Source organism: Nansenia antarctica (genome assembly GCF_963989245.1).
Source record: "Nansenia antarctica genome assembly, chromosome: 10".
Classification (NCBI taxonomy): Eukaryota; Metazoa; Chordata; class Actinopteri; order Argentiniformes; family Microstomatidae; genus Nansenia; species Nansenia antarctica.
In genome coordinates, this window is record NC_137680.1 from 33543358 (window position 1) to 33570529 (window position 27172).

A 27172-nucleotide genomic window follows, 5' to 3' on the forward strand; every position below is an offset into this window, starting at 1 on the left:
GGGCATTACTGGGTATAGTTCAGCATGGGTGGAGGATTACACTAGACTGGTCGCTCCATTGAGGGGGATGATTAAGGAAACAGGTAGTGATAAACTCCAATGTTGCATTACTTGGACAAGGGAAGCTGATTTGGCGTTTGAGACAATTAAACACAAATTACAAGAAGCGCCAGCTTTAGCGCTTCCAGATTATTCCAAAGAATTTGGATTGTATGTTTCTTCTTCAGCCAAAGGGAAGTATGCCTGCGCTGTTCTTACGCAACCAACAGGCATTGGACCTAGTCCACAGCCCATAGCCTATTACTCTGTCGCATATTCAGAGGTAGAAATGGGTTTCGCGCCATGCTACAGAGCAATGGCCGGGGCATATCTTATGTACGAGAAGGCAACAACCTTAACAATGGGGTACCCAATTACCATTCTCTGCCACCACAGTCTAAGGAATCTTTTGAATCAAGGCAAGTATACTTTGACGATGCCTAGGATTAGGAATTATTACAGGATGTTGGAAAGAGAAGATGTAACATTACTAAGATGTAACACACTTAACCCAGCAGAGACCTTGCCAACCCCAGAAGATGGGGAACCACACGATTGTGTGAAGGAAGCTATGAGGTACTCTAAGCTTAGAGCAGATCTACTAGCTTTGCCTTTAAAGGAAGCTGACGTTGAGTATTGGACTGATGGATCTTGTTACCGGGTAGGAGAAAGTTTACGTGCTGGGTATGCCATAGTCCGATCCCAAAATTCAGGGTTCATTGTGGAACAAGCCGAGGCTGTTCCTCAGCCTTGTTCAGCTCAATTGGCTGAGTTAATTGCCCTCACAGAAGCATGCAACTTGGGAACCGGACGAAGAGTGACAGTGTACACCGACTCTGCCTACGCCCATAATGTGTGTCATCTACATGGAGCTGTATGGAAGGGACGGGGTTTTAAGAAAACTGATGGTTCGCCTATTCAGCACCACGCTCAAATCATGAAGCTGTTACAAGCCATGATGAAACCAAGGGAATTAGCCATAGTGAAGTGTGCCGCACACAGATCTGACTCATCACATGTCACACAAGGTAACAGGGCTGCAGATGATGCAGCCAAAGCCATTACAGGAGCAGACAAAGCAGGTAAAGTTCTGCTGGTCACACATGAAGCACAGTTACAGGGCATGGTCACGCTTGAGGATTTGTTGATGTTACAGAGTGGGGCAAATGCGCTAGACAAAAACCTATGGTTAACAAGGGGGGCTAGTCAGGATGACACAGGTCTATGGAGAAATCATGAGGGACTGGTTGTGGCACCCCCAGATTTATTAGGCATGCTGATACAGGAAGCCCATGGATTAGCTCATGTGGCCAGGGGGGAGGTAAGACGCAAGATCACCAAGGAATATGGTTTTTGGGCTCCATATTTATTGGAACAAATAGACCATATCCTTGGTCAATGTGTGGTCTGTTTGAAAAACAATATCAGACCTGGAATACCAGTGGGAACTGGGCATATCCCTACCCCAAACGGGCCAATGAAACACTTGGTGATTGACTATGTGGACATGATTCGTCCTGTTGCAGGATACAGGTACATGTTAGTTGTAGTGGACAGGTTCAGCAGATGGGTAGAAGCATGCCCCACTCGAAAAAAGGATGCTCAGTCTGTAGCAAAGTTCCTATGCAGGGAATTCATACCTAGGTTTGGAATTCCAGATAGGATAGCGTCAGACAATGGTAAGGAATTTGTGGATAAGACGGTAAAGCTTATACTACAAAAGTTGGGAATCAAGCAGAGATTTGGGTGTATTTACTCACCTCAAAGCCAGGGGATGGTAGAGAGGATGAACGGGGTCCTTAAGAACCGTCTTTCTAAGGTCTGTCAGCATACAGGTCTTAATTGGGTGGAAGGACTCCCTCTTGCATTGATGGCCTGTCGTTCCAGTGAGATTCGAGGGCTGCACTTGACTCCCCATGAACTGGCTATGGGGAGAATAATGACAGCTCCCTGTGCACGAACCAGTGGGAAAGGGCCAAGTTTGGCTCTCTTGGAGAGTGACATGAAAGCCTATGTACAGTACATGACTAACCGGCAAAAGAGTATCTCTTCTTATGTGCTCCACAAACAGGAACGTGAAGAGGAGGTGAACGCACAGGAGAGGAAGGACGCGTTGCAACCGGGTGACAAAGTATACGTGAAGGTCTACAGACGGAAGTGGCATGAGGCTCGACGGGAAGGACCATACGAGGTCGTTCGGTGCACTGGGACTGCCATCCAAATCAAGGGGTCCCCCACCTGGTACCACGTTCATCACTGCATCAAGGCACCCAATGAGGACGATGAGGGAGAGCCTCAGCAGGATGGTGAGGAGACCCCTGGGGACGAGGAAGTCCACAGCTTGGACATCCAGGCTGACGAAGATGTTGGTGAGTATCTGCGCCGTGATGCAGATGATGCCGGGGGCCTCGTCCCAGACCCTGTCCAGCCCAGAGAAGAGTGGGCCAAGGGAGATCGTGAAGGATCCAGTGACTGCGACACCCCTCTTGGGGGTTCTACCAAGCCTGGTGTTGCCCCTGTTGTCACCCCTTCCGACCCTGACAATGCTCCAGACGGAGATGTCAGCAACCCGGGCGGCTGCCCGGACCAAGGTACCATTGAGAGACACAGACCTGTCAGTGATACACCCCAACCAGACAGATCCCGTGATACACCAAGGCCAATTAGGAGGAAACTCAAGCCATGCCGTTTCAGAGACTAATATACCCCTTAGTGTTCCTACCCCATTGACTTCCTTGGACAATGCTACACTTCACTCACACACTGTTATGCCTGGACGTCAGAAAAGATTTATCACATTAGGTAGAGCTTTTATTTGCCCACATTCACGTTGTACTGTTGATGATTGTTTGATCTATGCCTCGACTGAATTGGCTGAGTGGTACTTACTGGATGCCAAATATATTACACTTACACAACAGTTAATGTCAACACTTGTGACATTAACTAATGTTGACAATGAGGTGAACTCGTATTGGTGTGCTAGACGTAATATCGGTGAACAGGTGTTTGACAAATCCAACAATTTCAAGGACAAAGTTTGTAGTAACATTCCTGACTTTCCACACGACTTTTTGGTGGACTGTAGGGAATTTGTGCATGAATATATTTTTCCAGTTGAGTTACCAGGAAAGGTTAAAAATGTTGCTGTAAAGGCTTCTACGAAGGCGATTGTAGTCGCTACTGACGATTATTTGTTGTATGATTCTAATCACCTGGGGACACGGTCCCACCCTAATTCTGCCACTAGTATCATGAAAGATTTTGCTTCAAAAATGAATTATTCTGATTGCTGGATTTGTCAACAGGTCCCTGTAAGTACATCTGCTCCTATGTTTTTCCCCATACCGTTAACTAAAGCAGAATGGTTTCATTATAATTGGCAGGGTTTAGCCCAATTTGTTTTACAGGGCAAGAACCAGAGCTCTTCTTGTCAGCCCAGCACGATTCTGGTTCCTTTAAATTCTTCCTATGCAGGTGTGGATATTGGTGTGTTGGAACGTCTGACAGCAGCAGTTAACGAACACCATAGGCCTAGCGGTGTGGGGAAGGTTATTATTGATAGGCTTACACATTTGTCACAACCAACAGGTCCGAAGAAGATATATATTATCCAAGCTATGTTCGTTCAATTGAATGGTACTGCATTGAGTCCTCATCTGTTATGTTCTGGGAGTGTGACTTCTACACGGTGGAGAGGTTCAGTTGTTATTTCTGGATTGAAATGTAAAGTTGTTGATTGTGCTATGGTGCCTCAAATGAAATTACATGATACCAATACTACCAGACGGCAGAAAGGCACCACGCAGCTTAAGGTCATGCCTCTCGTAAATATTACAACCTGTATTGACATACAATCTCGGCTCAAGGGCAGCGCGCTTCGTCAGCTAGGGGCCGCGTCTTGTATAGGTGGTGTCATTTTCCCGTATCCTGGTACGGAGCTTCAACTCCCGGAGGGTGTGTTTCTTGTGTGTGATAATAATGCATTCTCTAAGCTTCCTGCTTTGAGTGAGGGACTTTGTTATTTAGCTCATCTGATACCTTTGATTAGGAAAGTTACTCGGGAAGAGATGTCTGTACTTCACAAACAAGCAACCCATCGTAGTCGTAGGGCGTTATCTACCGCTCAGAAGTTTTTTGGCCTAATATTCCCAAGTTATGGTGTCTACAACTCTCAGACTGAATTAAGTGCCCTATCATCCGTTCTTGAAAAACACATTAATGCTTCGGATGCTGTAGTATCTGCCCTGGCTACTGAATTGACTGAAACTAAGAATGTAGCTCTCCAAAATAGAATGGCTTTGGACATTATTTTGGCCAGTCAGGGTGGTACTTGTGCTTTGATAGGCGGTGAATGTTGCAGTTATATTTCGGATTCTGGTAACGCTCTGTATGATTTCCATGAATCTAACAAGAAGGGTATAGAGGATTTACGTAAAGAACACGGTTGGAATACATTGGATTTCTTTGATTCTGCTTTTTCAGGTATTGGTAATATGATCAGGTCCGTCGCTATTATTCTTGTTGTCATTATCATCTGTATTATGTTACTTGGTATTTTAATCAAATGTTTTGGAAAGTGTATTTCTGATGTTCCGGTTAATGCTTTAATGATGGCCGACATAGCTGATGAGCAAAAGCTGGATTCTGCTTTGCTTTCTGATTTTGTTTCCTCTTTTGATGATTTGTTTATTAAGTGATGTTTTGTGATTGTTTGCTTCAGTTCCTGTTTGTTTCTTTCTATATCATGTGATTGATGTCGGTTGTGAAGTGATGTAATGGTTACGCGACAATGGAAGCTCCTGACTATGAAAGTGTTATCAATCTGAGACAGCGGTAAAGGCTGTTCTCCAACTGGGGCCATGTGCTAGCAACCTCTGACCCTGCCGCTTCGGACGAGGGAAACATCGGTCGTTGGAAATTTCTGTATCTCAGTTTTTGTATTATGCATGATGAACTGAGTGATGTGTTGATGTGTTGATGTGTTGATGTGTTGATGTGTTGATGTGTTGATGTAGTTGATGGGTTGATGTAGTTTTTCTGTCTGTCGTTTAGTTTCGGAACACACTCTGCGTGTTCCGAGGGGGGCTGTGTAGTGTATTTTCATATGACGTGGCCATGGCAACCCGACGGCCACGTAGTGAAAGCAACATAGTAGGAGACTCTGTCATCCAGGGCTTGCTCGAGGGCAGAAACATATTTGTCATTTATCTGTTTCGTTCCCCTATTCACTAGATAACCGTCCGTTTGTGTTGTTTCTGTTAAGAGAGATAGGGAGAGACACACGGTGGCCTTTTGACAATGCATGTGCAGAGGATGGAATGTCATCATGGGAGGATAATTGCATTGGGGTCGAGTCAGCAAAACGGCCATAACATAGGTTACATTGGAATCGTATTAGACCATAGGGTGAGTTGCATTATAATAAGACAATGACATCCTATTTGCAGGACGGAGAATGGCCTCACCTACTCACTGGTATGCTTTGTATTCAACCAAATTAAAGTAACGTGGACTCTGTTTAGTTGGCTCAGCGAAATAATAGTGACAGGGTATAAAGTCCGCTACGTAGATGGACTCTTTCTCTTTATTTTTCACATCCATCCTGTGACCGATTCGGACCATCAGCTCCATTGAAGGGGCCATGCTGTGTAACCTGCTTTTTTGAATAAACAAGTCTTGCTCAAATTTGCTCAAGAATTCTTCTTCATTTTTAGTAAGTAACAGATACCAAAATATATACGAAAGCAACCATAGGATACCCCTTACATTTAGACAAGGGTACACACAGTCAATCCTAACATCACCACTAGACAACCATAGGAGACCTCTTACATTTAGACAAGGGTAGACACAGTCAATCCTAACATCACCACTAGGCAACCATAGGATACCCCTTACATTTAGACAAGGGTACACACAGTCAATCCTAACATCACCACTAGGCAACCATAGGATACCCCTTACATTTAGACAAGGGGACACACAGTCAATCCTAACATCACCACTAGGCAACCATAGGATACCCCTTACATTTAGACAAGGGTACACACAGTCAATCCTAACATCACCACTAGGCAACCATAGGATACCCCTTACATTTAGACAAGGGTACACACAGTCAATCCTAACATCACCACTAGACAACCATAGGATACCCCTTACATTTAGACAAGGGGACACACAGTCAATCCTAACATCACCACTAGGCAACCATAGGATACCCCTTACATTTAGACAAGGGTACACACAGTCAATCCTAACATCACCACTAGACAACCATAGGATACCCCTTACATTTAGACAAGGGTACACACAGTCAATCCTAACATCACCACTAGGCAACCATAGGAGACCCCTTACATTTAGACAAGGGGTCACACAGTCAATCCTAACATCACCACTAGGCAACCATAGGAGACCCCTTACATTTAGACAATACTTTGAACATCCCTACATTATGAAAACACAAAAGTGCATATAAATTCAGCACATTTATTTCTACATGACTTGACACCATGATGTCAATGGGAAAAGAGCGGCGCAATGCTGCCAGAGATCGTTTCAAAACGGAGAAGGCTGCGTTCGTAAATATGATTCGAGGCTGCGTTCGTAAATACGCTCTGGAAATCTGATCACCACTCATGGAATGACTCTTGTCCAATGAAATCACTTGAATTTTATGACATTGCTCATAGTGTGCGTTCCGGCACCCTCAGAGCAAAATTATGAACGCAGCCCAAGAAACGAGAGGAGACAAGTCAACTCCGACATGGATATCGCGACAATTAAGCAGGGTTTTTCATGGATCAAAATGAGCCGGAGGTGGTACCAGAGGCCTTTGACATCAGGGGGACCCATGAAACGGGGCATTCTGGTGAATTTAGATGCACGAATTTGTGCCTTTTCTGCATCAATTTATGGTGGAAATGTCATTATTTATGTAAAGGAGAACACAATATTCAGGCACCAGATGACCATTCAAAATATAATACAATATAAGGCTCTCATGCATTCTGTACTTTCAAATATGTATTCTCCTTGACCAGTCAACATCAACTATCAGCTATTTCACTAGCAAAAACTAAAGCTAACTTATTTGCAAAACAGCGCCCCCGCCACCACGTCGGCGCAATGCCGCAATTGCAGTTAGAAACGACAGAAATCCACCAAGTGCAACGCTTGTAGAATACAACCGTTAGAATTTTGTTGAGAGCTGGAGGCGGCTAGAAATATGACGGAGGCGGCCGCCTCATAATTCTCTATGCAGGAAAACCACTGTTAAGTGTTAAATTATATTATATAATAGGTTAAAAATACGTGACATTTACGGGAAAATATACTCGTCGGGAGTGTACTGTAAGTTAACTTTACTTGAAGTTAATGTTAATTAGCTAGTGAGCTAGCTAACTAGATCATCTACACTAGTGGTCACCAACCCGTCGATCGCGATCGACTGGTAGATCTTTGAGACTTTCCCTGTAGATCTTTGATTGATACATTAAAAAAAAAAAAAATATATATATATTTACATTTAAACTGTTGTGTCGCAAATGCTGCATGAAAGTGACCAATCAGATAAGAGAATAGTACTGCTACGTGACTCGCAAAAAAAACATTTGTCAAAATGGTTTTCCAGGATTCTACAACAAAGGAGGATTTCTTCACTCTTTTGCACTTAAAGGAGAAAACGAGGGGTGTGGATATTTACAATGAGTTAAAAAAATATGTCGGTGAAAATGACATACCCATTCATAAACTAGTGGCGATTACTACTGACGGGGCCCCAGCAATGCGCGGTGCGCGCAATGGATTTATTGGACTGTGTCATAATGACCCTGATTTTCCCTCCTTCGTCAATTATCACTGTGTGATCCATCAGCAGGCCTTGGCTGGTAAGGTGTTGGACTTTTCCCATGTAATGACACTGGTGGTGAAACTAGTCAACTCGATTCGAGCGAAAGCGCTTCAGCACCGCTTATTCAAAGCGTTATTGGACGAGCTTGACGCTGCGAGACCTGCTTCTCCATGCTTTGATTGATTGAAAACTTTATTAGAAGATTTGCAGAAGTAGGTACATGACAGTACATGTTACATACAAGGTCAACTAACAGGATAAAAACCCAAGAAAGCCACTGGCTTATTTCAATTGGGGTCCTTGATTCTCAAGTCCCTGATGTGCGGTGGTTGAGTCGCGGCAAAGTGCTGCAGCGATTTGTCGACTTGCTGCCCGAGATCAAGACGTTCCTGTCGACAAGGCAAGTGGTAGTAAATATTTTCATAGGCAAAGGACTTAAATTGGTGTGGAAAGTCAGATCTTTACCTTTTCTTTTTACTGTTTCCCCCTGCTTTTATATTCATTCTATGCTTGTATATGTTTTTATATATGTTTTTATTCACTTTATGTTCTTATTCCTGTTGTAAAGCACTTTGAGCTGCATTTCTTGTATGAAAGGTGCTATATAAATAAAGCTTTACTTACTTAGGCCTACTTACTTACAAGGAACGAGGAGCACAAGGAACTGTCAGACGATGCGTGGCTACTGGACCTGGGGTTCCTGACAGACATAACCGCAAAACTGAACACACTCAACTACGAGCTGCAGGGAAAAGACCGACACCTTCCCCACATGATAAGCGCAGTAAATGGGTTCAAGGCCAAGCTCGGTGTTTGGACCACACCACACACACCTAAAGAATGGGAGGCTGACACACTTTCCCAACCTGGAGAAAATGGCACAGGCCTTGGAAGACAATGATGCTTTTCACCCTGAGCAGTACTGTGCTCCCCTGGACAAACTGGCAACAGAGTTCAATCGGCGTTTTGGTGTGTTAGATGTCATGGGAGATATTGCTGCATTTGTCTCAAACCCAGTTGTGCCCATTGATATAGAGCAGGTAGCAGCCAAATTCCAGCAAGTATTTACTTTGCCAAGTGGAGTTGACATGGAGATGGTTGATTTACAAAATGACATAGAGCTGAAAGCCAGGTCAAGGGACAGTGACTTTTGGGGACTTGTCAGCAGAGAGAAGTTTCCTCTTCTCACTGCATGTGCACTAAGAGTGAGTGCCTACTTTGGATCCACATATCTCTGTGAAATGTCATTTTCACAGATGAAAATAATCAAATCAAAGTACAGGAGCCGCCTTACTGACAGACACCTCACAGACTGTCTCAGACTGGCAGTCAGTAGCTATGAGCCAAACTACAAAGCACTTGTAGACAGTATCCAGTCACAACCATCACACTGACTTGAGTGAGTAACATGACTGTTTCGATGTGAAAAGTTATGCTGCATAAGATGACTGCACTTAGCACTGACTGAGACACAAGTACACATTACAGTTCTACTTTATAAAATGCTAATTGTAAATATGTTTGTCAATGTTAATAACATGAGAAAGTACACATTAGTTTTACTTTTGTTTTGATGTGAAAAGTGATGCTGCATAAGATGACTGCACTTAGCACTGACTGAGAAAGTACACATTACAGTTCTACTTTATAAAATGCTAATTGTAAATATGTTTGTCAATGTTAATAAGTAAGAATAAATAATTAAGTCAGTCAAGTGTCAAAATGTCAAGAATGTCAGCTAACGTTACTATGAACAAAATGATTTTATCATACATTCCTCCATTCCATGCCTTTATTTTTTTGTGTTGTAATGAAATGACATAATCAAACTTTGAATTGAATTTCAGTTATGTACAATTCTTAAAGCAAGACAGCTGCCTGATATGCTTCATACAGTCTTTTTTTTGTTGTTGCATCAATTTTAATGTTGGACCAATGCATTGCATCTAATTAAAATACAGGCAAATAAACGTCATTAAGTTTAAAGTACTATCTTGGCTGTCTTTTTCTCTCAACGCTTCAATAGGTAGATCTTGCCTTCACCAAGGCCGAGGTCAGGGATCTTGGGCTTAAAAAGGTTGGTGACCACTGATCTACACAGTGATTAGCTAGTGCTAAACCACACAACGTTGACTAAGTGACATGTTATGGGTCCCAAAAGAAGGTCTGTGAATAAATACCTTTCTTTTTAAAAAACTTTGTGACTAGTTGTCGTCCTTTTTTCTCACTCTCCTCGTTCTTTATTTTTTCTTTTCCCTGACTTTGACTTTGCCAACATCGTCTCTCTCCTTGTCAGAATAGCGGTAACGTTCCTCTAGGCGGCTCGCGTGCGGTGGACTGAACCATGCAATGAAGAGGGGGGTAAATAATAAGGCTTAATTTTGTCAAACAAAGAAACAAAACTCCAGTTTGTTTCTTTTGTGACTTTTTTTAATACACACAGCCGGCTACATTAACTTCCTTATGATAATATTAATTCCAAAATTCCAAAAAAGATTCTCTTGGGCCCCTGTCAGTGCTGGGCCCAACTTACCACCCCCTAGCGGAGCCCCTGATAATGACTCACACGACAAGGGATTCTCCGTTTCTGGTTCTTTAGTGAACTTCTTCAATACACAATACAAGATACAACTAATTGTGTCCCAGAGGGCAGGTTAATAGATTGAGGGAACTAGCTCTGGTACAGAACAGCAGCTTTGCTGTCCATACCGATGAGCGTTGTTCCCTAACTGACTGTTTACGTAACCTAGGTAACGAGCTATATCTCTCTCTGGGTGATCATGTGACAACATCAACACTCCACTGGCAACATAAATCTATCTGTACAGTATAGTATAGTATAGTGGATAGTGTACATAGCCTTTATTTATGTAAACCAGCTCCTTTCCCTTCTTTTTTTTCCCTTTCCTAGCACCAGGGGAGTCACCCCTCCCAAATTTCGTTGTTTGGTACCTGTACTATAGCAATGACAATAAAGACCATTCATTCATTCATTCATTCATTCATTCATTCATTCATTCATAAACAACAATAACAACATCCATGGTGGACTGTCTCACAATATCAACGCCGTATGAGTTTTTCCCCTCCCTCATTTCCTCAAGGCTATATTTTCAACGGTTACTGTATATTTACATGAATATCTGAATTCTACAAATTGACACCCATTCTTCAATGCTAGATGCCAAAACCTGCCCAATTAAAATACCATAAAAACTATTTTAGTAACCCGGGCGTTTATTTGCTATTACCCCCGCCGCTGTTAACAAAATGCTGTGTGACAGAGCTGATTATATCATAACATATAACAAATATCCACTAACACTATTAGCCTACAATAATTCAGTCAAACCCCAATTCATCTTTGAAATTAAACGAAACATGAGCTGGGCTGAGCCCCCGAAGTTTCAAGATCCTAACAACGACCCTGCTGTAAACTATACCTACCTCACATTATTGCCTGAATAAACTGAATAAACTGAATAAATTGAATAAACTGAATAAACTGCCCCCTGCTGGAAAAAAGGTGTTATTGTATTTATGACGTGTGGGAGTTCCCTCCGTGCTTCTAGGGGTGGAGCCAACTCCCGGGGTTCTTTGTTGACTGGAGAGAACACACATCTGAACACACATCTGGACGTGTACCAAGAGGAGTACGGTAAAATAATACTAATATCATACACTCTTGCGGGTTTTGGCTTAGTTAGGTTATAGATCATTGGCTGACACGTGGAATTCAGCAAACATAATATTTTGGTTCCGCAAAAAACGGCACAGAACTTTCTGTCCGGTATTGACAGTAGAAGATGGCTCCATTTATGAGAGGCGATCACCTGTCCACATCTGCATGGCTGGTTTCCTGTTTGATTTTAAGCGTATATACTTTACACTATAGACCGCAGTTTTCTCATGTCATCTCATGTGTTTTTAATAGTTTGATGTGCATTTAGGATTATGGACCTACCGTGTTCATATTGTAAACAAAGATTAGTTGGCATTATCGTATGCCAATAATATTGTGTCAAATCCTGATTTAGATAAGGTCTGTTTTTCACTGTTGTCTTGTGTCTTTTCTGTCTGTGTCAGTTGTGTCATAAGCTGCCAGCCAAGTCCACCTGCAATCTTTTAAATGTTTGCCACAGCCACAAAGAACTTTGTGGAGGAGATCGATAATGATGGCTGCCTGATCCCTGTCACCTGCCTGAACGACTCCAACAGGCTCACACCCCTTTCATTAGTAGTCAAGCGCAAGCGGTTCTGGTTCTGGCAGAAACCCAAATACCTGCCCACTGACTTCACCCTCAATGATCTGCTGACCGGAGACACACCTATAAACCCAGGTAAATACCAGAGCAGTCCAGCAGTTAAATAAGGTTAAACACATTCAACATATACATACATACACACGCACGCACGCACGCACGCACGCACGCACGCACGCACGCACGCACGCACACACACACACACACACACACACACACACACACACACACACACACACACACACACACACACACACACACACACACACACACACACACACACACACACACACACACACACACACACATACATACATACTCTTCCACAATGTCAAACACCTGGCTCTATTTTCTATGCAATTCAACTCTTTCTCAATAGATTCTGAATCTGGAAAATGGCTGTTTAGATCACATCATGTCAATGTTTCTGACTCTCCTACAGTTGTCGTTGAGACAGACTTCCTAAAGTATAATGGGACATTTGGTGACAACATAGAAGGAAATGTCAATGTGGATGTGGATTTGGTCAATGTGAACCTTAACCTGGAAGGGAAAGACACCTCCAAACTTCACTCTTCCTTTGGCACCTTGAAGAAAGAGGAGGTGGATGTCCAGAAGTTGCTGCAAGACTCCAAGGACAAGTGAGTGTCTTCTGTATGTCGTACTGTAATAGTAATAATCAGAATAACAATAGATTTTATTAAGTGCCTTTCTCAAACTCAAGGAAACTGTACAGAAAAAAGAAGAGAAGCAGGACAATAAGCCAAAAAACAACAACACAACAAACAAAAACAAAATAGAGATACACAAGATAAAATCGTATTCAAAAAGAAAAAGGAAAAAAGTTGAAGAGCTCAGGCAGCTATAGAGGATATAGTGTTAGTCAGGACCCAAGCCATGCTGTACGAAGGCGAGTCTATAACAAACATACACAGTGCATCATACATAGAATCAATGGTTATATACAATAAAGTATCTCTGTAATATATCAACTGGTCACACAGTCAGGAGACTACAATGTCATGCTGATCTTTGTCCAGCCATAAACATCCACTTATGAGGAGGGACCCTGGTGAACATTAACATTGAAAAGGCGTGTGCTGAAACAGCAGCATCCAATGCATGGATGAGCTTTTCAAGGTCTTGTTTGGACATGAAACATGATTCTTGTTATGTAGGTAGGATCTAAACCAGTTTAGGGCAGTGCCCGAAAGTCCTACCCAGGTTTTTAATCTATCTATTAAAATGTAGTGGTCTACAGTGTCAAGGGCAGCTCTAAGGTCTAGTAGTACCAAAACTGAGGCATTTCTGGAGTCTGTGTTACACAAATGTCATTAAGGACCGTAATAAGAGCCGTTTCAGTGCTATGTAGGGGGCGAAAGCCTGATTGAAAGCCATCGAAGAGGTCATTTTGGGTCAAATAATTGCTAAGTTGATCGTGGGCCACTCAATTCAATTATTTTTCCTGTAGAGGAAAGATTTGATATGGGTCTGTAGTTGTTTAGTACAAATGGGTCTAGGCCGTTCCTTTTTAAAGGCATGATAACATAGGTAATGCTGTCAAATTATGTTTGCTTCATAACATAACTAGCACATGTGTTCTTATATTGTGGTGGGGGTTTTCCTGCAGGGTTCTGGACATGTCACACAGTCTGATCCAGCAGACCCGACAGAAGTCAAGGGAGGTGTTTGGGGTGGTGAAGGAGACGGTAGTGACCACCCAGCCATGTTCAGTCATAGAGGAGGTCCAGCAGGGTGTGGCTCTAGGGGGCCTCCTGAGCTTCTGTGGGCCCAAGAGCACCAAGGTAGGAGGGGACTGGGAACATGTGATGATGGCTGAGAGAGCTGTTGTATTTACAGGATATGCCTACGTCAGCAGGTCAAGATTACCACAACAGACTGCCCAGTCAAAGTACTTCCCTGTTTCCATGACAACCTATAGGGGATTCTGAATGGTTTATGTTGTTTGCTTGGTCAAACATACTTACCTTAAGCTGATATGATGTTATGTTAAAATAATATCAACTTTTATTGTCCCCGAAGGGAAATTTGTCTAGGACATTTTAAAGTGCTTGATGATCACTTTGTAGTACAAATAATATACACATAATGCATAATACAAATCACACAGACAATGACTTTGTTTTGTTGTCATTGTACAGGTGTCAGTGAAGCAGAATAACAGCCTACACAAAGACAGTAATGTGACCATAGAGATCCCTCCACGTACTGTCATTGCCTATGGCCTTATTGAGCTGGAGGTTAATGTCAACGATGGACACTATGGTAAGGGGCTGTGCATTCTTTTTATTGAGTCATTTGTTTTGTAATTTTCTATATCTGAAGGAATGTCTTTGATCCTCACATTAAGTACCCAGCTGTGGTTGTGAAATGCGTTGTGGTTGTGAATGAACATGCTCAGTGGTCTGCTCCTGTCCACAGAGCTGTGTCTGATGTCAAACACTCTTGGTGGGTTCGAAGTGGACGGACCTGTTACTAAGAAGGACTTAGTAGGGGTCTCGGGTGCCTGTGGGAGCTCAGGTGCCTGGAAGAATAGCTTCCTGCAGGGAGGTAAGGATGCCGACGGCAGGACAGAGCCATGTCTCCTGGCTCCTCCTCGCCTTCCAGTTGTGTCAAAAACACATGATGATGTCTGCTTGGGTCTAGTGGAAACATGTACTCAGTGGAATGCTACCGTTCTTGTTGCTATATGTCAAGCAGAAGTCTATCTTACTGTAGGACATAAAGAGCCTCTAGACATTTGTTATGTAGGCCATGTGTCCTATCAACAAAGATAAGCATGGGTTAGCTAGGTGCAAGCTTTATAGGAACAAAGTAAAGGGTAACATAGGACAGCTCTCTTATCTTACATTCTTTGACATTAGATATGTTGTTGTATTGATTCACACGTATTGTATGCAGTCATGTATTGTATGACTTAGCTGTGTAGTTGTGTTGCAGTTGTTGTGTGTGCCGTTTGTGTGTTGACAGAGCTGGACAGTCTGAGCGGTCATTTCCAGCTGCTGTCATCCCTGCCGGCGTCCACACGCTCCGCTCTGCTCCAGCTCCTCCTGACGGCCATGGAGGACAGACAGACGGTCACTGTGCTGGAGGATGTGGTGAGTGGGACACAAAGGTGGTCTATCATTGATACACCCATTGGTCTATCGTTATCATCGTTGCACTACTGCTGATATATACAGTATACAGTATATAGATAGATAATGATACATAGAGATGGATACAAACTCATTCACATAAAACATACTGTATCTATGCATATTATAAGTCATATAAAACCCAATATATGATATAAAAACCTAGGGTAAAAGACTACCACAGTACATGCATTATGGGGTATGTAGATGATTATCTGGTTACGTGGAAAACACTGGTGATTATATAATTGTGTAAAATAGTGTCCGGACGATAATAATAATAATAATAATAATAATACATTTTATTTATATGGCGCCTTTCACGGCACTCAAGGTCGCCGTACAACAACAAATCTAAAAACAGCCACAAAATTCAAAACACAAAAAACATAGAAATATACAGTATAAAACATAGCCAGCAGCAGAGCAGCACGGGAAAAGCAAATCAACAGGGATACGCCTGCGTAAACAGGTGGGTTTTGAGGTGAGTTTTAAATGAGATGATAGAGTCAATGTTCCTGATGTCGGGGGGGAGGGAGTTCCAGAGGCGAGGGGCGGAGCGGCTGAAGGCTCTAAACCCCATGGTGGACAGACGGGCTGGGGGGACGGTCAGGTTGATGGAGGAGGCAGACCTGAGGGACCGGGTGGGAATGTTGATGTGGAGGAGGTCGGACAGGTATGGAGGGGCGAGGTTATGGATGGCCTTGAAAGTGTGGAGAAGGATTTTGTAGTTGATGCGGTGTTTGATGGGGAGCCAGTGGAGTTGGTGTAGAATGGGGGTGATGTGACTGATGACAGGGGTTCTGGTGACAATACGGGCAGCAGCGTTCTGGACCAGTTGGATCTTGTGGAGGAGTTTGTGGGGGAGACCAAAGAGAAGGGAGTTACAGTAATCTAGGCGGGAAGTGACGAGGGAGTGGACCAGGATTGCGGCGCTGTTGGGAGTGAGTGAAGGGCGGAGGCGGTTGATATTACGTAGATGGAAGTAAGCAGACCGGATGGTGTTGTTAACGTGGGAGTGGAATGAAAGGGTGCTGTCGAGGACGACGATGATAAAACGACATTTAAAATTCCCACAGTTTGCACATCCCTGGTCAATGTGATCACTCTTTAACCTTTGCACTACCGATGTTTACAATACTACCTTTGCGCATACTGTATATTGCACATTGCACATACCTCTTTGATACATCTGTACATTACATACTGTACATGAGCTACCTTAACTGTACATAACTCATAACTGTATATACCTCTAAACTACCATACACACCTTACTGTACCTATCATTATCATTGTCATGTTTCTTTATATCATGTTCTTATATCACTATTTGCACTTCTGGTTAGATGCTAAACTGCATTTCGTTGTCTAGTACTTGTACTCGGCAACGACAATAAAGTTGAATCTAATCTAATAAACAGGCCATTGTACACCAGGTTCCTGTAGAACTTGAGGAAAAGTCTGACACAAAGTTTCTAGCTATATGTTCAGTCTTTACACAGTGTTCAAATCTCTCTCTCATCTACACTGTCTATGATATCTGTTTCTCCTTCTCACAGCTGAGTCAGATGCGTGGAGGTGAGACGCCTGACCTGGGTGATGTCAAGGAGGAGTCTGTGAGACAGACGGTCCGGGCCATACTGGATCTTCTACACCAGTCTGGAGGGAGTCATCAGACCCAGACCCACAAGTCCCCCTCACTCCTCACGGCCCTCCTCCTCATTACCAGTGCCATGGAGGGTGAGCCAGAGAGCAGTTTTATAACATCAAATACAGAAACTTAATCAGAAGAAGTATTTGTTCTAAAAGTGCAGGTCCATTTTGAGAAGATACAATATTGTATGTGTATGTGTCTGTTAAATACAGCCCTCTGATTGGCTACAATATTGAGCCCTCTGATTGGCTGTTACATACATCCCCCTGATTGGCTACAATATTGAGCCCTCTGAATGGCTGTTAAATACAGCCCTCTGATTGGCTACAATATTGAGCCCTCTGATTGGCTGTTAAATATGTGTGTGTGCGCATAGTGCGTACAGTATACAATGTAATGTGGTTTTCGTGATACTGTCAAAAACTTGTCAATGTCAAATTCCTCCAAACAGTCAGGAAAGTGGTGGTGTATAAGATTAAGAAGGTTACCATGACAACCTCAACACTACATATGTGGGAATATTTCTTTTCAGAACTGGAAGATGAGGGTCTCTCTGTGTTGGCTTCCTGTAGCTGCCCTGCAGTCTTACAGGCCCTCCTGCTCTTGGTGAGTTCAGACTAGTATTATACTGGTAACCAGTTCAGACTAGTATTATACTGGTAACCAGTTCAGACTAGTATTATACTGGTAACCAGTTCAGACTAGTATTATACTGGTAACCAGTTCAGACTAGTATTATACTGGTAACCAGTTCAGACTAGTATTATACTGGTAACCAGTTCAGACTAGTATTATACTGGTAACCAGTTCAGACTAGTATTATACTGGTAACCAGTTCAGACTAGTATTATACTGGTAACCAGTTCAGACTAGTATTATACTGGTAACCAGTTCAGACTAGTACTGGTAACCAGTTCAGACTAGTATTATACTGGTAACCAGTGCGCTATGGGTTTGCATGTTTATCTCTCCCTCTAACCAACCAGGGGCCTCATTTATAAAAAAGTACTTGAACGTCATCTTTGACTTTCACGTAAGCACATTTTTCTAAACGGACGTAAGCATTATTTATAAAACGGTCTGCGATGGTTTAAAATTGCGTACGTGCTTCCTTCTATAAATACCAACGCAGGTAAAATGAACGCAGGTGAATGAGGTTTGTATTAACGTCCTGTGATAGCGGCTCAATTATAGCGGCTGAATTAAGCCAAGTGCTATAATATAGGGTAGTCTGGAAGCGGGAGAGGGCAGAGAAGTGTGGCTTTTCGCCGAGAAGTTCTCGGTAAGTTGCATTTGTAACATTTGATCATGACAACTAACCAGGCAAATGCTTATACTCAGTACTCAAGTTGTAAAAGAAAATCAGGGGAGGTGGTGGATTTTATCATATGAGGACAATTTAACATCCCCTCAGCGTCAGTGACTTCAGTGTCAGTAACTTGGTAAAAATGTAATTGCATGTGTGCGTGCCCCCCTCGCACCTTGAAATAGCAGTAATACCACGTTCATTGATAAAATGACATAAAGTATGGAAAGAGGGGATGGCCGTTTTAGAAGGGGGACGATTTTGACTGTTTTTATTTCCCCCCTCAACTCGAGTGCTGCTTATACTGTAATAATATAATGGTCTTATTCTTATCAGGTGACATTGAAAACATGGCTGCGAACTCCCTTTTACGAACTCCCAGACACCGGAGAAAATCCAGTATAATGTAGCGCATGGCCGGGCAAGGTCCGTTGTGGAACGCACTAGGCATGTTGAAGGGGAGATAGACAGCTCCGGAGGGATATAAAGAAAGACTGAAATACAATCATAAACATCAGTTTCCTTGGCTGATAACAACATCGTTAATTTTATTACGAGCCACTTGTATGAATTACAGTAGGCAGTGCGGCTCACATGCCTGTAATAACTCCGCATAACCAGTAGGTAATGTGCGTACGTTAAGTCAATACCCGACATAGAGCTACGATCGTTTCCACGGTCAAATCGACTCACGTTGGAATTGTATAAATCACTACGTTGACGTGGTTTTCTACGTACGACACGGGTAAGATCAACATTTGATCTAAGTACTTTCTATAAATGAGGCCCCAGGTTATTTGTTCTAAAATAAATACAGCATTCAATGGGGTTTTCGGTTTAATGTCCATAATTTACTTTGCATCTTACACACAACATAGTAACATGGCATCTTACACACAACATAGCAACATGGCATCTTACACACAACATAGTAACATGGCATCTTAGGTCATGTTCTCACATGAAAGTCAGAATCGAGACCCGGAGCAAGTGGATGAGTTTGCAAAATTGTTGCATAAATTATTATCTTATCTGATTTGCGTTCTCACAGCCCTTTATGTAAACGAAGTAACATACGCAATCGAAGCAACAGACGTGGTAGTTGATTAGTCAGAAATGTTTTAAATTGCCCATTCGTCCCGCTCTTATCCAGATCAACACGCATGCGCTGTTGTTTTCCTATAGACTGCCTCGATGCGTCGCTTCTAACCGGAGCGAAACCACCCTTTTCAAGCGGAGCATGCGTTGGTTCTTTGCTCCGGGCGCGACTTCGAATGCACGTTCTCACAGCTCCAAACGACGCAGAGCAAAGCGAATTTTATCCTAAACTCCGATTCCAAGTGAAGCAAATGTTCTAGTAAGAACACAGCCTTACACACAACATAGTAACATGGCATCTTACACACAACATAGTTACATGTAACATGGTTATTATGTAAGTGTTTCCCTGTGTGTGGTCTCCAGGTGCAGAGTGTGACAGACAGTAGGGAGTCCTCTCTGAAAGATGCAGGTCTGGCTCCTCTGGCTGATAAGAAGGTGTATGAGAGGGTAGAGCGTCTCTTTGCCTCCTCAGATGTGACTCTGAAGAGACAGGAGGACACACTGCAGACAGAGATTGGCAAGACATCTGGAAACCTTCCTCTTGTCATGTGTATCACTGTGAAAGGCCTGGCCTCTTTAGGCCACACTGTCTGAGAGTTTGTGTGGTGGGTAATGTGTGTTTGTGTGGTGGGTAATGTATGTTTTAGGTAACGTATGTTTTAGGTATTTCTTCTATTTTAACTGTCATCTTTCAATACAGTTCAATACAGCCTCAGTATCAAAGACCTGACAGCAGTCTGGTAGATGTGACTCTGGATCAGTAGAGATATCTCAGACCTGAGAATTTCCTTTTCTTCTAAAACATTTTTTGTTTCATTTCAAATGATATATTATAATATACTGATATTTTCTGTCAGGCTACAAAACTTAGCTTCCAACAAATGAACACATGTTGTAGTCGCTTTGGATAAAGGTGTCTGCTAAATGCCAAAAATATAAATGTATTGATGTGCCAAATACTGTATTAAATACTGTATTCAAATTCTCCCAATGGAGATGAGGACCTATTCATTCTGTTGCTATTCTAATATGTGGTCTAACATGTGCTGTAGCAAAGCTAGATAATGTTGCTATTCTAACATGTGGTCTAACATGTGCTGTAGCAAAGCTAGATAATGTTGCTATTCTAACATGTGCTCTAACAAAGCTAGATAGTGTTATTCAATGTACTCACTAAAGCCTGGTACACACAAAGTTTTTTCTAAATCTTAACAGATTTTTTTTATCTGAGACCCCACACATGAAAATAAAAAATCATGGATTGAACAGTTTTGATCGTATTGTGTGTGGTGTGCTCCGATATTCCCAATATAGCACACCACATACAAAGGTCTGTCCTACGACAGTCTAGAGTCTAGAGTAGACCATCGTTTCTCAACGAGGGCGTTCAGACAACATCGGGGGGCGCTGGAGCAAATATTTTTTAAAGGGGGGCGTTGAGGTGTTCTTGGGGGGCGTTCACGCATAAAGTATTTTTCGCATGAAAAACAGCTGTCAGCAGTGTTATTACGGGTACGTTCGTAAATGCACGAACGGTCAGTTCGCTCGGACAAACCGTCTTTTCAGTCAGGGCACCCATCTCTGAGCGCTCTGAACTTGGCCGGGCTCTGTGACGCAGACACATGTAGCGCAGCGCCCCAAAAAAATTAAAGTGAGTGTCATCAAGAAGATGGAGAAGCTAAAAACTCAGCTAGCAAAGGCAGAGCTTTTGATAGTTTCCAATGTGTCTGGGTGATAGGGCTGAATGATGTTTTCATAAATGTTAAATGATATAGTTGGATGTTCTGTATAATTCTGTGTATCACTGTATAAACTCTGTACAGCCTGTCTCTGGGCTCTGTTAATGATTGTGTGAACCTTGTACACCCTTGTACTCTGGACTCTGTTTATGAACTTTTCCTCACCCATTACCCCTCGTGTTATTGTCCCTGAGCCAATCAAAACAGAGAAGGTCAGCTCGCCCCTTCTCTCCCCTGCTTATCAGATTTCAATGTCACTTTTCGAAAACAGGTTTTGGTCGCTCACGGCCACGTCTGTTAATGATTCGTTCTGAACACCACCCCCCTTTTTCTAGGAGACTGATAGGATCACAAACTGCCTCCTCCTTTCCATTCTGTGAGAATAAAGACTGGCTTACAGGAGGAGAGATTAGTACCAATATGGGGTCTCTCTCTCAGGAGAGGCCTTATATTCGTCCTCCTTGCAAGTAAATAATAATCATGATTGATTCCGTGTCTCTTTGTTGTTTAAAGTCTACTACGGTCTGTTTGAACTAAGCGATGGGTTAGCATGGCTTGCTTTACAACCAAGCTGAACAGAATATAGCATTTAAGCCCAGAACCAACCCGACACTGGGTAAGCTGCATTGTAGAAGAATCTTGACAGTTCATGTACAGTGCAGAAATTGCAATACTATGCTAATACGAACCCCGGTTCATCCCATCTGTAACGTCATGTTGACCATGGATGCACCATAGCTAATGCTAGCACAAGCCAACTTTCAATGCCCAACTTCTATGAGTGTTTTCCTTGTAGGCTATGCTTGAGTGACATATGTTTCAGTTTGTGGGCTCATTGTAATTGTTGGCTATAAGCAAACATTTCTTATTTTAGTTTTGATACTCAGTCCCCGCCAGTGACGTAAGCCTGTCGTGCCAAATACTCACTCCCCGCGTATACACACTACCCTCTGCGCTTATGCGTTCGCTTCGTTCGCTTCCTTTCAATACAGCTTATTTAATTTAGTTAAAATGAGTGCTAATACCATACCACCATACCAGAACATCACAGCAGGAACAACCTCTCAAAAAAGCGATCGTATTGTAATAAACCAGTGTCAGTCTGTCGCTTAGCCTACCAATAATCGAACCTAGAGAAATCAGCTACGAATGTCCCCTCCCCTCGCAGGTTCATTACAGTAGTATATTACATAACTGTATTACTGTTAAGTGTTGTTGTGGATGTTATCCCTAGTGCCATTCTGAGGTTAGCATTGCGATGTGTTCGTCTTAACGTTTACAAACTAAAATATACGATCGCTTTTATGTTGCTCCTCTTGTGATGTCCTGGAAACGAACACATAAGCACTCCGAACAGCTGTCAGCGTCTTTTGTTGCTATAGGAAACCACTACTCTGCTTGCGATTGATCAGCTGTCAGCAGTATTATTACGGGTACGTTCGTAAATGCACGAACGGTCAGTTCGCTCGGGCAAAACCGTGTTTTCAGTCAGAGCACCCATCTCTGAGCGCTCCCAGAGCGCAGAGCTCTGACCTTTGGAATTTTTTTATGTTTTGATATGAGAAATTCGAACTAAGTGGTCAGTTTATGAAAATAATACCATAGAATACTAAATAAAATATTTAAATAATAGCCCCCTAGCGTTTGCCGCCATATTGTGACACCCCCCAAAGTCCAATCAAAAATGAATAAATATTAGCATCATAAAACAGCAATTTGGCGAAATGTAACACCAGCACACTTAAAAAAACTAACAATGTTAGTTGTAATGTACAGTTTTGTAGCCTACGGTTTGTTCTGCACCGGACATGTGTGAAATTGCTGCTGTTCCGTAGCAGTCTGTTTGTATTCTCTGATCTTGTCTGAGTTTGTTTAACACTCAACACCATTTTTATTCACATTCACATGGCTTTTCTGCTCTCTGGTAGACTAATAATAATGATATTCCAACTGCCCAGTTAAATCAAATCCATTATTTGGCATTCAGTGACATGCTTTTTAAATGCTATAACACAGAATATTAGTCAACATTAATATTCAGGGAAGAAAATAAGCCTACTTTTTTGATGGGGGGCGGTAAGAAACCTGGATAATGGACAGGGGGGCGCTGGCCCAAAAAAGGTTGAGAACCACTGGTCTAGACTCTCGTCCCCCAAGCCAGAAATCTGTCTAGTAGTACCCTGACTGATAAAGTTCAGAAGAACAAAAAGACGACGACGCGTCAGTCAGCTCGCTTCTTGATTGGCTACATTCCATTCCATGTCACAATCGGACTCGCGAGTCGTCAGTTCCGCCCACACACGAGGACTTTTGATCGTAATATTGAACACGTTTAATATTTACGATCGCAGGGGTCGGCAATAGGCGGCCCGTGGGCCATTGCTGGCCCGTCACCAATAATATTTGGCCCAGCAGATTATTTTGAGAATCCACTTTTTTTTCTTTATTATTTTTTTTTTTTACAATATCGGACCGACAGTCCCACACCACGCCTATAATGTCCGAATAGAGAATCGACCTCCACCTGAATAATGCGTATTGTACTTTTATTCATGTTGAGAGTGAATGACACATAGACAGACAATCAGGCAGCGAAGCGCACTGACGCTGAACCCCTCAGAGTGAATCATAAGTAGGTGGACAAGGCGTGGTGCTGAAATAGAGTGTGTGGTTTGAAAAAAATAACATCAGCTCATTAAATCATTCAAACGTAATGTTTACGTATGTGACTGCAACACACATATGAACAGTAACAAAGCAAATTCTGTTTAATTTTCTGAAAAACATTGACAACAAAATCGGCGCAAAAGTGGTGGTAGGCCTATGCTCCTGAAACGACAGAGCAAACGCGCTATTAGGGATAATAAGTACAATGAGCCATTCATTCAAAATATACAAAATACAATTAGGTTATTAAATACAATAACGACAGGCTTGGTACTCACGTAATGTGAAAAGTGGCATCTCCCATCGGTCAGTATTTGCTTGATATCTGGTGATATTGACGTCACTTTAATCCGCGGTTGTTTTGAAAACTAATAATATTCTTGATTTGATTATTGATAATAGTGATAACTTGAGTGTTTTCAAAGGGACATTTAGGCAGGTTTGTAATAACGGACACTGTATTTCAAATTAATTAGAGAGAGTCTCAACTATCGCAACTCTATAGTTTATGCACCGCCGCAACCTTCTTTCTACGATGCAACGATCTCCTGTAAGGGGTTCAGAGCTGTCTGGAGTTCCTCCTGGATTGACACAAAACTTTACTGAGGAGATTTCTGGACTAATTTGACAGTCCCACTATGCTTTCATACTCAGTGATTACTAATTAATAAGACCATTATGATAACGACATGGATCCATGTTGAGATGTCCGCGAGACATGCAGAGATTGTTTGTTATTTGAAGGGTATACCGCCATCCGCAGGCAGTTTATTTTTATTTTTTATGCATCAATCGATTCCTCTCGTGCGTCTTTATCACATTCATTGACGAAAAGGACGACTCGCATGTATAGAAAGGGAACATTGTGAGCACGGAAAATGTGAGTCTCACAATGGCTTTGCATTGATGAAACCAGGTAGGATGAACGTATAGTTCGCTGTCCATTCCTCTTTAAATGCCCTGTTTTCACCGTCAACTTTCCTCTTTAGACCTTTGGAGAGTGACATTATGTTTCTCTTGCTAGTTGTTTAGCTAACTTCACCCGACACGCAAACAACCAATCCAATAATAATGTGACCTTGTCTGGGAGGAGGGGGGAATAATTATCTGAATAAAACTATGTTAAATAATTATTAGAATAAGTTAGGCTGCGATACATCGTCAGTCCACACATTTATTATTCAAAACTATGGAAGAGGGTGAAACTACGTTTCAACGTTGTTGAGAATCACAACACAAACTCGCTAGTCAAGCCTAATACTGCAACGTAATGGATTGGACTACTACCTAGTTAACTATAACACTACTTTACATTGTTAGCAAGCTCACAAAACAAGCTGTGTTAGTTGACTAGCAATGTGTACAAGTATTAGAACGTGTCACATTTTTTTAACAATCAATTACTTAAATTAGCCTTTGATTATGTTCTGGCCCGCCATCTAGTGGCTCAAAAAAATGTTGGCCCGAGGCCAAACCTAATTGCCGACCCCTGCTTTAGAGCCATCCGATAATCGGGCGTTTGCTGTCCTTGGTCGGAAGGTGGGAAATCAGGCCAAAATCGGCCAGATTATCTTTGTGTGTACCAGATTATCTTTAAGTGTGTGCCAGGTTTAAGATACAAGGAGGTCTCCTGAGTAAAAAAGATTTGTAAAACATGTTTTCATCCTTTGTATTATGCTAATTTGATAAATACATTTATTTGTACACTTTTACTCTTGGTCTCATTTTCCACACTCAGAATCTGACAAAGTACAACAATATGGATGATGTTTTTTACATTTTTTTGTTGTTGTTACATTGTGCGGTTACATTTAAAACATACAAATACCTCAGACCTGAGATGAGTACAAGTCATTAAAAAAACAAAACAAAAAAACACTAATCAATTTATTTGACACATCTGAAAATACATGTTTGCTCTGTTGTCATTTCAAAATATATACTTTTATGTAGATATGGCCATTAGTTAAAAAAAACAGTTAAGTTTCAGTAATATCACATCAAAAGGGATGGTTCTCTGAGATGCAGTACCCTGTCAAAGGGGGTTCTGGAAATAGTTTTTCCATACCAACACAAACACAGCACCAAACACATGGGTTAACAGTCAGAAACAGTTACTTACACAAAGTACTGATCTCAACAGTAAACAACGGCTGTCAATGTCATGAGAATAATGAAACAAGTCACAATCGAACAACAGAATTAAAAGGGAATGTTACATATTTTCTTATCCCAGAAACAGCCATTATAGATGAACCTAAATCACTGGGTTAGACAAAGTCATATGCATATGTCTCTTCCTCAACCGTTATTAGAAACGATGAACCTTCTAGGTAACCTAGGTAACGAGATATCAGGTGTAACTGCAGCTTTGAAGAGAGAAGGAGAACTTGATCAGAGAGAAAGGATGAGATTCTATATTTTGATGTTCGGGGTCAAAGATGTAGATAGGATGAGATGAAATGCACTGTAAACAGAGACTGTTACACACGTTTCTCCTCATGCAAGCCCTCCTAGTCTTCTCAGAATAAATAACTCCCAAACATATAGGGCCGGTTTCACAGACAAGGCTTAAGCCTAATCCTAGACTAAAAAACATCTTCAATGGAGATTTTACATTGAAAGTGTGATTTAGTCCAGGACTAGGCTTAAGTCTTGTCTCTGAAACCGGCCCATATTGTTCTAAAAATATATACTGTTGAGAGTGAGCAACAGCAGAAAGATTGAACACATTTAAAACATCCCAACTCCATGATTCAGTTTTCTTTCAAAACCCCACGTATAGAAAGGTAATTCAGTTAAAGTTACACATTACAAAAAAAGAAGAAAATTCAATAAATAAGTACACTTTCTGTGTATATTTGTGAACAGAGCTCAGTGTTTCCCCCTACGGGCCGCACCCCCAACGCGATCCCCCCGCCACCCCAAGGAAAAGGAATGTAAAAAAAAGATAATAATACGATTTTTCTTCCAGTTGTATAGGAACGAAATATGTTTTTTATGTGGTCGAAATGTGTTTATTCTGTGTCATTTACCTAACTATGTGCACCCGTTTCATTTAGGGTTAGGGTTATGTTTCTCATCTCTGCGTTTTGCTGCCACGATTGTCCGCTCGTCTCCTCGTTTCACGAAAGGCGGGGCTCAGCTCCCTCCACACACACACACACGGTCTGAGGTTTAATATCCAGTATTCTTTCTAAAGTCATGGTGTTACACTCCGGTACAGTAGCCTACATACATGCACCTCGTTGGTAACGCTAGTCCGCCAGTAGTCTCGCATAGCCAGACCTATCTCTCCACACTTTGCTTCGCTGTGCCAGCACGGGAGATTATTATTTATTTTTTGCCGCAAGTGTGCGTGCGAGACAGTTTTTTCAGGGTGAAA

At 42.1% G+C, this 27172-nt stretch overlaps 1 protein-coding gene across 3 annotated transcripts; it reads left to right on the forward strand.

Annotated features, from left to right (window-relative positions):
- The first annotated feature begins 11498 nt into the window (after positions 1-11498).
- On the forward strand, positions 11499-21607 carry LOC308165882 (gasdermin-E-like). Of its 3 annotated transcripts, none has more exons than XM_080540060.1 (10): positions 11499-11550; positions 11984-12237; positions 12602-12800; positions 13790-13964; positions 14322-14445; positions 14602-14730; positions 15151-15278; positions 16880-17060; positions 17507-17580; positions 19745-21607. In XM_080540060.1, the coding sequence occupies exons 2-10, from the start codon at positions 12027-12029 to the stop codon at positions 19973-19975; spliced, it is 1452 nt and encodes a 483-aa protein (XP_080396186.1). In that variant the 5' UTR covers positions 11499-11550; positions 11984-12026; the 3' UTR covers positions 19976-21607. The 3 variants fall into 3 exon arrangements, with proteins under 3 accessions (XP_080396186.1, XP_080396185.1, XP_080396187.1); XM_080540059.1 differs by having other exon boundaries at positions 11512-11555; XM_080540061.1 differs by having other exon boundaries at positions 11512-11555; positions 19466-19885.
- Positions 21608-27172: the final 5565 nt, after the last annotated feature.

Coding starts and splice junctions, on each gene's coding strand:
- LOC308165882 (XM_080540060.1), top strand. CDS start 12,027: ATGTTTGCCACAGCCACAAAGAACTTTGTGGAGGAGATCGATAATGAT. Junction 12,238..12,601: donor AGACACACCTATAAACCCAG/GTAAATACCAGA, acceptor ACTCTCCTACAG/TTGTCGTTGAGACAGACTTC. Junction 15,279..16,879: donor TCACTGTGCTGGAGGATGTG/GTGAGTGGGACA, acceptor TCCTTCTCACAG/CTGAGTCAGATGCGTGGAGG.